Here is a 14526-nt window from a genome sequence, read left to right on the forward strand (position 1 = left end):
CAGTGTCACATGCTTACGTTTATATTTGAGAAAGTGAAGAAGGTTTTTTTTTTGGCTGCTTTAAAAAAAAAAAAAAAATATATATATATATATATATATATATATATATATATATATATATATATATATATATATATATATTTAAACATGAGTACACATTTCAAATCAACACCCAAAACAAAGCGTGGAATCATGTAACGCAGCATAACAGAGCATTTATGGTATGTTGTTGCTGTGGAGTTTGGTTTGGGAGTCGTTCTCAGAGAAATCAAAAGAAACTGTTCTATCTTCGTTGGACGTTCGTTTGGAGTTCAGTCGTCCAAAGTGCACGACTTTGACGTTAAGAGTTATGTAGGTGGAAAAAGGAAATCCAAGTTTGAATTTGCCCAGCTGGCCTGCTTTCTTTCTTTCGTTCTTTCTTTCTTTCTGTTGGTCCTGAAACTCAGAGACGACTTAATTTCACTCATTTCCAGGAAAGTGCTGTTTGAATAGCGCTCATGTCTCTTTGTCCTGCGGTTTTTACTTTAAGTTTTGTTGTTGTTGCGATTGCTTTTTTCTTCTAATCCACGTCTTTTCCTCTTCGTTTTTTTTTTTTTTTTAAACAAACAAACAAACAAACAAACAAACAAAAAAAAACCCCGCTGACCTGGAATGTGCCAGACTCGGGTCTGATTATGCAGACGGTACGTTTGAAACGTAATCGGATATTAAGCATAAACAGTGCTCCTTTGAGGTGTTCCTTTTTTTTTTTCTTCTTCTTTCTTTCTTTCCCCGATCAGCGCCAAGTAGATTCTCAGCCAAAAGTCCGAACGAATCGCGCCGTAGTCATTTCGACGTAATTAACGTAGCAACAGGTTTTTAAACGGGGCCGTAAAATCCGACGCCCGAGCTTTCAGGTTTCAGCGGATGTCGTCGGTAAACGGAGATAGTTTGACGCTGAGGTTTGGGCTGTAAAGTGACACGGGTCATGCGGGACATGTTCGACCGTTTTCCATCTCACGTCGGAATGCAGAGCAGCTCGGATTTGTGCTTGCTGTCCTTTTGTTTACGTTCGAAAATGTCCTACTTCTTCATCGGCGTATCTTCTCGTGTAGCCGTTACACCGTTCCGTGTATACGTCGCAGTAATACGCCGGGACGGAACGGTACCGGTTCCGTGCTGATATCGTACAATGGAAGGTACGATTGATTCAGACCTGTATCGTGTGCACGTGGTCCTCACAATCCAATTATGTACCTCCAGTTATTTTTAAAGTTACGTTATATTCAGGTAAAAGATACACAGTAAAGGTACGGATGATGTTCCCGGGATGGTTCCATATCAGCGGCAAGAAAAAAGTACCTTTTGGTACCTTTTGGTGTTCCTGAAAGTGTAACAGAACAATAAGGCAACTTTATAACACGGTTTTTATGATAAGATGTTAAATCTAAATGAAGTATAATAATATAGCTCAAGCAGGAAAGTGTGTGTGTGTGTGTGTGTGTGTGTGTGTGTTGGGTCGTGTAGTGTAGTAGATGTGCTGTTCGAAGCTGGAAGCTGTTGCTTGGCCTCGTGTGTGTTTACTGTGTGTGGAGGAGAATCCTGACGTGACCCTGTTACAGAAGCTCAGCGGGTAGAGAGAAAGAAAGAGAGAGAGAGGAGTGCTGTGTGTGTGTGTGTGTGTGTGTGTGTGTGTGTGTGTGTGTGTGTGTGTGTGTGAGAGAGAGAGAGAGAGACTCTAGCACAGTTCTGCTGCCAACCTGCAAGACAGCAGCCGTGATCCTGAGCAGAGCCTCACACACACACACACACACACACACACACACACGGTCACATGAAGCCGTTTATGAACAGTGCACTGACACAGAGCAATACTTTTTTTCCGACACAAAAACCCTATTTATTTTTTATCCTTTTAGATGTGCTTTATGGATGTAAGCTAATAAAAAAAAAAAAAACAATTTGAACTCTTGATAGAATAAAAGTAAAAATTCGTTTAGAAACGACAGCGATAATCTTATAAAAAAAAAAAAAACAAAAAAAAAAACAACAACCCTAAGGACATAACTAATAAAATATTCAGTAAATTGTTCTATAATAATCCCTTCAAATAAGTAAAATAATCAGGGAAATGAAAAGTAATATTTAAAGAGACAGTAGCACATTTTCTGACCCCGGTGTAGACTGTAAAACGTAAAAATGTTAATGTTTAAATGTTTCTAAAGTCATAATGAAATTAAATAAATTAAGCCTGAATAGAAAGAGAGAGAACCCCCCCCCCCCCCCCCAAAAAAAAAAAAAAAAAACTTTACTGCTGTATTAGTGACAGTATGAAGTTATAACATCTTACAGCATAGTTTCATCTTAGTTTGAAGATTTTGATCCTAAAGGCATTTTTGTATTTACTCAGCTCTAGATCAGGGAGAGTGTACACTCTGTATTGATATTGTTTTACCTGGCAGATGTAGCAGCACTGTTGTACCGGTAACCAGGACTGAAATGTCTGCGGCAAAACGTTTGAGCAGGTGCTGTGGTCGGAACGTTCCTGAAATTTAAATATTATCAAATACATTTATTCAGCTATAAATATGTATGCAAAAAAAAAAAAAAAACAACCCTACAATTCTCTCATTTCCTGATAGAAACTTGTCTATTTAAATAATAATAATAATAATAATAATAATAATAGAAATAGCTGCAATCTCCAGGGTCCATGCACCTTTCATGTGTAGTGTCTCCAGTGGCCAGTTCTTGATGATAATAATAATAATAATAATAATAATAATAATAATAATAATAGGCGGTGTTCCCTGGTTTGATCCCGAGCTCGGGTTCCTGTCTGCATGTTCTCCCAGTGTTTGTGAGAGTTTCCTCCAGGGTTCTCTGGTTTCCTCTGGCTGCCGTAAGTGGATTGACTCTGATAAATTGCCACTAGGTGTGACTCAGTGTATTAGTGTGTGTGTGTGTGTGTGTGTGTGTGTGTGTGTGTGTGTGTGTGGGGTGCCCTACGATGGATTGGCATCCTACCCAGGATGTATTCCCACCTCTCATTCAGTGTTCCCAGGATTAGCTGCGGATCCATCTCAACCCTGAACAAGATACAGTGCTTACTGAGAACGAATAATAATAATAATAATAATAATAATAATAATAATAAAGTGTAATAATCTGAAGGAACTGCTCCGCTTCAGAAATCCACTAGATTTAAAACATGCTCGTGTTGAGTTTGTGATTTTTTTTTTTTTTTTTTTTTTTGAGCAAGGGTTAGTCCTAGAAGATTTGGCAACGATACCACGATCGAATCACCCCACCTTTCCCACTTTATTTCCTTTTTTCTTTTTTTTTCTTTTTTTAAAATTTGAACACTTACAAAAAAAAGTATTTCAAGCACTTCTTAAACACAGAAGCCTTGAGCTCTTGCACATAGACACGTTTCCTGTCCGTCGTCCTGTAGTTACCGAATAACTCACACGTGGTAAGATGAAGAACTGAATAACTTTAAGAATTCGGTAAAACAGGCAGGATTCACCGTCCAATCGGCTGCTCGAATGCGAATTGAAAGCAGCAGATTTTAATGCTAAGCGGTTTGTTTCCTTCTTTTTCTTTGTTTAAAAGCTCATATACGTATTGTGTATCGCGGACACGTCTCGTGTCGCGCTAGCCTGCGACGTCGTCGTCATTCACCCGCTCTTACACGAGATGTATCACGATAGCGATATTAGATCGTCCGTTCTGGACGGACCCCCGTTCAAGCTCGCTGCAGCCGTGAGAACGCTCGAGACCCGAGCGTTTCAGTCTGCCTGCGCTGGCAACGCGCCGTGTCATGCCCACGTTTCTCATCGATTCATTTTGTTAGTGCTGCAATTATTCCCCGCAGGACGAGAGGAGAGCGGAGGAGAGAGGAGCGGAGTGAGCCAGCGGGCTGGAGTCGTCGTTCTAGCCGCCAAACCCAGGCCTATTTTAGCGTCTGACAGATCTGACAGCGTGTCGATAACGCTCTGCTGGGGCTTGGACTTGTCATGCGGCCGGTTTTTAATGCTGCTTTTAAACATATTGCATCGTTTTAAAATTTGAAACAGCGGTTGGCGCGCACGCCCTGTTAGCTGCTGAGCGATGACCTATTTATTCGCCCTTTATTCCTGATTTATCGAAGGTTCAGTAAATGCGACCGGATTCGGCGACAGGTTTGTCACGTGACGTTACTATTTCATGCTGATTAAAAAGAATCGCTCGACGCGTGGCACGGCGCCGTTCGATTCGCAAACCCCGGCGCTCGGGACGTGTTCGGGTGTGATTCCGGCTGCGTTTCGAAGCACAGGTTCGCGTCGATGCGCTCGGTGTAACGCGTTATCGCTGCCATATGAACAGAGATACACGGGGTCATCGAGGTTCGTCGATACGGTGAGGAGATGTTTATTTAGCGTTGACGGAATGAGTCTCCAGTGGCAGAGCTCGGTAATGCACGAGTTTACGCCAGTCGGGGTTTCTCAGTAATGTGACAAGCTAGTGTAAGCAGGGGAAGAAAAAAAAAAAAGGCTGTCGTAACGTAAGCGATAACGGGAACGAACTCGTCACGTACGCGTTCCGCAACATTACACGTGATTATTAACAGATAACAAGAATGACAGGAAGTTGTTCAGAGACATTGTTACGGTTTGGGGCGCGCCGTTAAAGGAAAATACGTCGTCGTTGATTATTTTGCTGTAACCGCACGCAGCTTGTCGGTCCGTACGGGATTTAGTGGAGGTTTTTTTTTTTTTTTTTTTCATGTCGCGGACAAAAACGCTCGATTCGGGAACATTCGTGGCGCAGTTTGCAGAGTTTTTGGCGCTTACTTGGATTATTTTGTGAACTACTCGAACGGGTGAAAATTCGCAACCGCGCGAAATCGTTTTGCGCGCTCTTTCGCGGGGATGTCTGTCGGGAAACGAGAGCTTTTAGCCGTCCTCGTGTCCGACGCACGTGGATCGAAGAGGGTTTCGGCTGACGGCGTCACGTGACGCGTCTCGGCCCGAATCTGCGGGGAAATCCGCGGTGGTCTCGAAGAATCGCCGGCCCTTCCGAATACCGTGGCGTTTACCTCGATTTTGCGAGCGCGAAACCCTCGAGGGAGCGTCTTGGGACTTGTGGTGTTTTTATTTACTTGTATGCTTACACGTATTGTAGCGAGGTCATAGTTCTACATTTCTACATTTTCCACATGCTTCTTTTCTTTTCAGTCGTAGAGTCGTAGCGGACATTGTTACGGGATGCCCCTTTTTTTTTCTTCTGAGAGGGAGGACGGCCGTATAAAAGATGCGAGCCGAGTGAATAAAGCTGACGGTATCCTGTCAGGATAGGTCGCGTCGTGATCCGAGAGCTCGTGTCTGTTTCTCTGAGTCACGTGGTTTTCCAGCTCGTAGCAGTTCGTCACATCACACCTTTTCTTTCAGATTTTTCGGTATGAGAAATGTAACCACTTGTTCGAATGTGTACGATTTGTTATCAGCGCAGGTTGCTGTTGTGGAGTTTCAGTTTGTGTGTGTGTGTGTGTGTGTGTGTGTGTGTGTGTGTAATGAGGACCTGCTTTAATCAGTGCTGAAATGTCCCTCGGCCAAGTCTCTACAGCACAGCTAGCACTCATGGGCTTCTGTGTGTGTGTGTGTGTGTGTGTGTGTGTGTGTGTGTGTGTGTGTGTGCGAGTGCACTGTGTGGCCCACTTTTGCCCCTCAGTGGTGCAGTCATGGCAGCTCTAAAGCCCCACTGTGCTCCCATCAACACGTTAATGAAGCTATTTTGATCGCTTCCCCAGCAGAGTGTTAACCCAACTGTCATTCCTGCAAACTTTTCTGGCAGATATTTATTTGTGAGAGGAATTGATTTTTTTTTTTTTTTGCAGTCCTAACTAGAGCACAGACTTTGATGTTAACCTCGTTGGCTGCGTGATCGTCCCGGCGGGGAGAGAGACACGGGACGCACCGGGGTATCACGAGGTATAAAAGCTGCGGCTGTTGGCATGAGGCGAGGACTCCATGTGTCCTGTGCTGCAGATGTCTGTGCTTGACGCTTGGCTTCGTTTCATATCACACCCAGGTTCCTCGGCGGGGAGCATGGTGAGCAACGCTAAATGTTTACTTTACAGAGGCGGGTTCGGATTCCACCTAAGCCTTAGCGACGCCTCGGCCAACGGGTTCGTCGCGAGGATGGAACGCGAGCGCGGCGTTTGTTGCTTTTTGAACATCGCTCTGTCTAGTTCGAAAGCCAGGGTGGTGTGTAGTATCCGGACGGGGTAGGATTTTCGGACGTACGTCGCCGGAGGACGTAATCGTGATTAAATATCCGGTCCGCACGGGATAAAGCGATATCTTTAGAAATCACAGACATGGGCGTGTCTTCGCCATGTACGCGTACTGTAGTACCTCGCGTACTACAGATACTTCATTTCAACACAAACGGCTTATACTGTTATAGGACTTGAGTGTTAGTAGGTCACATGACCGTGGCACGTATGCAGGCTGTATCTCTGCCATGAGTCGTTTACGTCGAATTTACTTACGATGTCTTTTTTTTAAAACGTTGGCGATGTTTTACGGTTCTGCTCTCGAGACGTGTTCTCCGTCCTGGCCTTGTTTTAACAATAGAAATAGGGCTTCCTTGGGAGCGCTCAGAGATCTTTTCACGCAGGATATGCTGGAATTCTGACTGGTTGTTTTGTGAAATATATTCTGACAGGATATCTAACCCTTGTTTGGTTTTTTTTTGGCTTTTTTTTGGCTTTTTTTTCCCCCCTACTGCTCGTTTCACAGAAGATATAACACAGCGTGATCTTTCCAGACACGTGCAGACGCAGTCCGTGAATTAACAACCGGCGTGACAAATTCGGACGTGACTAAAATCCCCAGAGGTATACTCACCCCCCGCCCCCCCCCCACCCACCCACACACACACCCCCGAACTACCCCCACCCCCCCACCCCGTGGAAAGCTATTCCCGTTCAAATAGGGCTTTAGAAATACTGCGGATTTCATTCCAGCCTTCAGGAGCAAACCTGATTCCACTTGTTTAATCAATTGATCTTCAAACAACCGTTGGGCGTGGCTCGTATTTGTCTGGAATGAAAAGCAGCAGCCATTTCGATTTCTCCACGCGAAACTGTAAAGACGTCCTGAACGATCCGCGTAATGACCGGACGGTGTAGTCATAACTGATCGAACCTGGAAACTAGAGTCTGGAAGCATGCGATGTTGTCATCTGTGTAATATTTACGATTTGTGTTTTATTGTGAGGCTTCTCAGTTGTGGGTCAGCGCACCAAGAAAATTCAGCTCTTGGCAGCTGCCGTTTTTTGTGCTGGAAAGCCTCTCGGGCTGATTCTAAAGTCGAACTGGAAGGCGATCAAGAGGAGCGCAGTGCTGGCGTGGCATGGCCCGGCACGCTGTTTATTTAAAAAAAAAAAAAAAAAAAAAAAAAAAAAACGATCTCCTCTCCTCTATTGCGTTCCTCTAGCCAGCGCTGGACGCTCTCTCGCTGTTTTGCTTATTCCCATGGCAACTTGGAGCAGAGCCGCTGGATCGGCGCACGGGTCTGAGACGCCAGCGCCAAACCTTTCCAAAACTGCGCCAGTTGTTTGGGCGCCAGATGTTGCGAAAGGCCTCGGATTCGTAACTGCATTTTCCATTTTTTTTTTTCAGTCTCCGTAACAGTCGCGTGTTGAATTCGCAACACCTCATTAGTACGTTTAATTTCCGATTCCGTGTCAGACGTGAACGAGGACGCTTCTCGGCGGCCTGCCTGCTCGGCTGCGGGAATCGAGCTGCACCTATTGGACGGAATCCAGGCTGTTTCACAGATAATAATGCACTTTCCCCAAACAATCAGCAGTCGCTACGGTTTGAACCGTGGTTTCAGTTTGAAAACAGTGTGTCCTTGTTATCATTACGTGCTTTCGGGACCACAAAATCGTACTAAACTCTACTGTTCCTTGGTGCTGGCGTCCTACGCTCATCTTTTGTACCTTTAATATGTATATTTACCTGGAAATGTGGATCAAAATGCGCCTTTAAAAAAGACTGAAGGTAAACAACTGGACTGAGATGACCTTTTCGAGTAACTTCTAGGTTAAAGACACACACTTACGGTACAACAAACCTGAAGCTACGACCACGGCGGTACGGTTGAGTTTTTCTGAGGAAAAAACCCCGCCCATTTCTTTTATTTATACATATTGAAGCTTGTTAGGCAGTTATGACAAAATCACTCCTATCAATACTTAATCAGAAACCCCCTTGGTTTCTGTCTAAACAACAACAACAACAAAAAAGTATGTCTGTTTATGTAAAGATGTGTCCAGGTATCGTGATTAGAATTTTTTCTTTATATCTAGCTTTTATGTCTTCCTAAAAGTACTCACGGTATTTTTTTACAGAAGCGTGTCTTGACAATCGTACATTGCGAATTCGACATCAAATCACCGAGGCCTCCTTACAGCATCCTGCTAGGGTAGGGTTTCTATAGTAACAGTTTGCACAGGGATGTGTATGTTGGATTAACAGGACCGTTTGTAGCTGCTGTAACGCAAGTGAAAAGAGGAGCTACGTTCCACAGCATTCGAAATGGATATATATATATATATATGTGTGTATATAACATGTAGTATATTACTGGCGGTTATGAGGACACGAAGACGGGGACTTTTTTTACGATCCTGCTTTAATCAGGTCTGCGGTATTTTTGGTGCATTTCGAATTTTGCGGTTTCTATCCGCCGCTTAAAAAGGTCTCGGCCTCTTTTCTTTCCTTTCCGACTCATAGAGCCGCACAAGGACGAGCGGATTAGCGTTAATGCCAGGTTTGGTCTGTGCTAATAGTGAAGAACTGTAATTAAAGTTTTGCTAAGTGACACCGAGAGCAAACATCTCCAGCTACACACGACGCAGCGCAGTAAATAAAGTTTGCCAGCGAATCACGGAAACTCCCGTAGATCGCGCTATGACTGTAGATCGAAGGTACTTTCCTGTCACAACCGTTAATGATCGCAATCGCAATCGCGATATACAGCTGGATGCAAACATCTGCATCCCTCATGGGTTTAGGGGTGGGGGGAAAGTACCTCAATCCGACGCTTTATTTATTAAATAAATCGAAAGAAATAAAAAGCGCATGTGTCCAGTGGGAAAAAAAAAAAGTTTCTTGAAAGGAAAAATCCGAAGAAGACAGCGTACGACATCAGATGCGTGTACGATAACGGGATCGCCGACGAGCTGATAAGAACTTCTTAACTAGACGATGCAAAAGAGTGATTAAAAAACAAACAAACATCACGCACGCTTTTCCTCCTCGCTCGGGATTTATGCGTCTGAAGTGTTTTATTCCTCTCACACCGCAGCGATTTGCTCACGATCTGAATTATTGATAAAGAGGACGTTTTATCTGCTTGTAGTTACGTTTATCGCTGTGGGACGTCTACGAGTCGTTTCCTGTCGCCACTGACGTCGAAAAAACGTACGCGTAAACGTTCTTTTTCTTGATGCCGATCAGACAAAAACCGCAGCTTGTCATGTTACTGAGAAAGCAGAAGCCACAAAATCCCCCGAAGACGTTCCTGCGTCGAGAAACGTAACGCTTAACGGCTTTTCCTCCGGCAGCCCGGATGTGGCGTTAAATAAGTAAGGCGGAAACCTTACGGAGCATAATGGATGGCTTCACGCTTTTTATCTTGGACCGTCGTCGTTCGGTCGAGTGCCCGTGTGAGTTGCGACACTAGAAACGATGACGTATTAGAACGGGCGCGTTAACGTAAACCTGCGATTTCCTTTTCAGCCGCAGCCACTGCCGTTATTGAAAAAGCAATCGACACCCTCATGACCAATCAGAATCGAGAATTTTATCGGACGTTACTATCGTTCGTTCGAATAGCGCTCTGATGTATTTCTCTTATTCTTTATAAGCAGAGTGCTGTGTAGCGTGAATTATGTGACTCCTCATCCTCCTCCTCTTCCTCCTTCTCCCGTGTGTGTGTGTGTGTGTGTGTGTGTGTATCTGGGCTGCAGCTGGCCCAGTGTGTGCTGTAATGGAGACTCTCCAATACTGCAAGATAAGCGACTGGCCTTTTTTTCCGTCGAAGTTAAAGGTGAGCGCCCGAGGGAGCCGCAGCCGAGCCGTGAGCTTTCCGCTGCGGGGAAACTTCTAAAGTCTGTAGTGGTGTGCGGGAGGGAGAAAACACATCATCTGCTTCACGCCGTTCTCGCTGTATCTGAGTCGGGTCACTCGCTCTGACTCGATCGTATATACAGCACCGTACGAACGTCTTAGACGGCCTATTCATCTATCGATTTATTTATTTATTTAAAGCAAAGGGTCGTCACACATGACCTCGCGTCCGTTTCATTTATTCAGTGTCGTTTCCTGCTCTTTATGGAAACTTCATTTATTTTTTTTTTTAATGAATGTAGAAACATTTCATTTCATTATTTCCGAAGCCATCGTTGCTCTACAAGTCCTTTGCACAGTACTGTACGTGCAGGCTTTAAATAGACCCTCGATGATTAATTGGACAAAATATATATCTACTATAAATAGTTCGGAAAACGCCACGTATGGCAGAATATACGCCGCGATAATATAACTCGCCATATAACGCAAACGCTGCTTTTATTTAGTGCGTACTTGTAAAACTGTACCGTAATATTGTAATACTGTCGTTTGTATTTAGTTCCATTACTGTAGGAGTTACTTTACTAGATTGTTATACGGTAACGACGTACAACAACTGATTATAAATATCATATATTATATTATAATGCAGCTATATAGTATAGTATAGTATATTATATAGTATAGTATAGTATATTATAATGCAGCTATATAGTATAGTATAGTATATTATATAGTATAGTATAGTATATTATAATGCAGCTATATAGTATAGTATAGTATATTATATAGTATAGTATAGTATATTATAATGCAGCTATATAGTATAGTATAGTATATTATAATGCCGCTATATAGTATAGTATATTATATAGTATAGTATAGTATATTATAATGCAGCTATTTAGTATAATGCAGCTATATAGTATAGTATAGTATATTATATAGTATAGTATAGTATATTATAATGCAGCTATATAGTATAGTATAGTATATTATATAGTATAGTATAGTATATTATAATGCAGCTATATAGTATAATGCAGCTATATAGTATAGTATAGTATATTATATAGTATAGTATAGTATAGTATAATGCAGCTATATAGTATAGTATAGTATATTATATAGTATAGTATAGTATATTATAATGCAGCTATATAGTATAGTATAGTATATTATATAGTATAGTATAGTATATTATAATGCAGCTATATAGTATAGTATAGTATATTATAATGCAGCTATATAGTATAGTATAGTATATTATATAGTATAGTATAGTATATTATAATGCAGCTATATAGTGTAGTATAGTATATTATATAGTATAGTATAGTATATTATAATGCAGCTATATAGTATAATGCAGCTATATAGTATAGTATATTATATAGTATAGTATAGTATATTATAATGCAGCTATATAGTATAGTATATTATATAGTATAGTATAGTATATTATAATGCAGCTATATAGTATAGTATAGTATATTATAATGCAGCTATATAGTATAGTATAGTATATTATAATGCAGCTATATAGTATAGTATAGTATATTATATAGTATAGTATAGTATATTATAATGCAGCTATATAGTATAGTATAGTATATTATATAGTATAGTATAGTATATTATAATGCAGCTATATACTATAGTATAGTATATTATATAGTATAGTATAGTATATTATAATGCAGCTATATAGTATAATGCAGCTATATTTTAATACTCTCTTTCTACTATTGCAGCGCTGAGCCCTGTGATCGCACGTGGAAGGAACAGCGCACTCCACAATGTGCGGTCATAGGAAAATAATAATCCGTGCACAAAAATAACGCGCCCCTTCTGACCGATCAGATCCGGGGAATTCACGTCCACAGTGTTAAATGTAGCTATAAACGGAAGTATAAACAGTAAATGCGCCGTTCTTTAATTAATAAATAAATTGTTCCATCAAAGCGTAGACAAGATGCTTTGATGGAAGGGGAATAAAAACGCGTCAGGACGTCCCCGAGTCGATTATTTTCCTCGGACAGCATGCCCCGAGGTGTTCTATTATATTATTCCTTATAAACGCGCTACATGCTATACTGTATGTACGTGTACGTGCTGAAAAACATTTCCATAAACTTCAGCGCGCAGACGTCATGAACTTGTACGGTACTACGACTGGTTGCGTGTGATGCGTCGTGTCGTTGTATGTAAATGCCTTGTAAGAATCCTGTAACGTGTTTTTTTTGAACCCTGGAAAGTCTCGGAACACGGCATTCTTTCTTCGCGAAGTGTTCCTGGAGATTTAAAAAGACACAGAACCAGAGCTCACGGTCTTAATGGCGTCCCGCTGGGGTTCATGTGCTATTGTTCATTGTTTCGGTTGACGCGGAACTGAGTAATGGCCTCCAGCTCTGTGTTTTAATTTCGTTTCTCTTCTACGTGAAATGGCATGAAACCTGTCGCATACCTGCACGCCCTAGCCAACCCACGTGCGTTTATCTGCATTTAGAACACGCCGGCTGTTGACGCGCAGGAGTCGCGACGAATCCGGCCGTATTTATCAAAAGTTCCCGCTGCTTCCTCTTTCCTCGGAGTCTGAGACCGGCCCTGTCACGTATCTTCTCTGGAAACCTGTGTAAACATCAGAATGCTTATCTAGGCTAATCTATTGCACAAAAGGACACTAACAGAAATGGGCGGCGAACAAACACGCATCCCGCGCTCGGCTTTTATTTTTGGTGAGCTTAGAGTGTGTCAACACCAGCGACGTTCCGGAGACGTTCCTACGTGGGGCGTACGGATGTGTAGAGGCTCGGCAACGGCAGCTGGTGGCGAAAATCAGCCTCGGAGTGTTGAGGCAGAGCTGCGTCGTGTTAAGGCTAGCTGTCATCGCGGCGCCTCTGATGGAGCAGAGAGTTAAAGATGAAAGATTCCTGCAGTGGCATAGCGTCCATAGGGGCAGGGAGCGCAGAGCCGTTCAACAAACGTTCATCTTCACAAAGTCCTCATTCGCAACTAAAGACTTATCTCCTCTATAGACTGGCCAAAGATTGAAAAGAATATGTCTAATTGTCAGATATAAAGAAATGTTTCTTTGATTTGCTCACCTTCCTAGATCACGGCTCCACTTAGCCACCATTGGTTATTATTGCACTAGCTACCATTTTATTATCGATTATAATCATGCTATATATATATATATATATATATATATATTATATATTATTGGAATTTTATTGAATTTATTATTTTGTCACTCAGTGCAATTAGATTTGTAAAAATTTGACGGCTTTCTGAATACAGCAATACATTTTGAAATGACACAAAGAGTACTAGCTCTACACCCCCCATCCCCCCATCCCCCCCGCAGTCGGTCTCTTTCTGAAGTGTGTGGCCCACGCAGTGGCGCTGAGCCCAGACATGACTTAAAAATCCTTTCACTCAAACGCGTCTCCAAAACAAAGAAATATTACAGTTAGATTGCTGGAGGATGTGGTGCTATCGATCTGCAGTGTGATAGAGGGCAGGAGCTCTAGTTTTGACTTCTATAATGCCATAAATATCCTGTCGGTTAACTTACCTCTCATAAAAAACACACACACACACACGCGCGCGCAAACGGCGTGGGGGCGAATGAGATGCATGCTGTATTGACAGGTTTGTCATAGTATCATAGTATGCGATTGTAGGATGGATCGTAGTTTTCCAAGAGCGTGTAATTATGTACATAAATAGCGCTGTGAAAAATCCCAGCCGCATGATTAGTCTTTGAATTGAGTTCATTTAGTCAATCAAGTTTGCTTCTTGGAAACAAGACTGACTGGCGGTTTGGAGGCGGTATATCAAAGCCAAATGATGGTTTCTGGGAGAATGCAAGATTTGCAGGATGTTAAACTGGTCATTGGTACTTTATTTATTTATTTATTTATTTATCTGTCTGTCTCTCTATCTATCTATTTTGGCGCATGGTGGCTTAGTGGATAGCACGTCCGCCTCACATCTCCAGGGTCGGGGGTTCGATTGCCGACGCTACCCTGTGTGTGCATGTTCTCCCCGTGCTGCGGGGGTTTCCTCCGGGTACTCCGGTTTCCTCCCCCAGTCCAAACACATGCATGGTAGGCTGATTGGCGTGTCTAAAGTGTCCATAGTGTATGAATGTGTGTGTGAGTGTGTATGTGATTGTGCCCTGCGATGGATTGGCACCCTGTCCAGGGTGTATCCATGCTCCCTGGGATAGGCTCTAGGTTCCCCGTGACCCTGTAGGATAAGTAGGAAAAGTGCTATAGAAAATGGATGGATGGATGGATGGATGTATCTATCTGTCTATGTATCTATTTTGTCATTCTTGAACAAATCTAGAAATGTCTATGGACAGCTTTGTTCCAGCACCAGAAGTGCCACCCCTGCTGAAAAAAAAC

The 14526-nt window shown here is 42.4% G+C and overlaps 1 protein-coding gene across 7 annotated transcripts in view; it reads left to right on the forward strand.

Moving 5' to 3' along the window:
• Positions 1-14526, forward strand: part of nfic (nuclear factor I/C) — a 132563-nt gene that overhangs the window by 6402 nt on the left and 111635 nt on the right. For 5 of the 7 annotated variants that reach the window (XM_017466992.3, XM_053680448.1, XM_053680446.1 and 2 more), the window contains exon 2: positions 5858-6071. The exons of the other annotated variants lie outside the window; for them this stretch is intronic. In XM_017466992.3, coding sequence (XP_017322481.1) covers positions 5991-6071 — 81 coding nt within the window. In that variant the 5' untranslated portion in view covers positions 5858-5990. The remainder of the gene's footprint in view (positions 1-5857; positions 6072-14526) is intronic. 7 annotated transcript variants of the gene reach the window in all.

This window comes from Ictalurus punctatus, chromosome 5, assembly GCF_001660625.3.
Source record: "Ictalurus punctatus breed USDA103 chromosome 5, Coco_2.0, whole genome shotgun sequence".
Classification (NCBI taxonomy): Eukaryota; Metazoa; Chordata; class Actinopteri; order Siluriformes; family Ictaluridae; genus Ictalurus; species Ictalurus punctatus.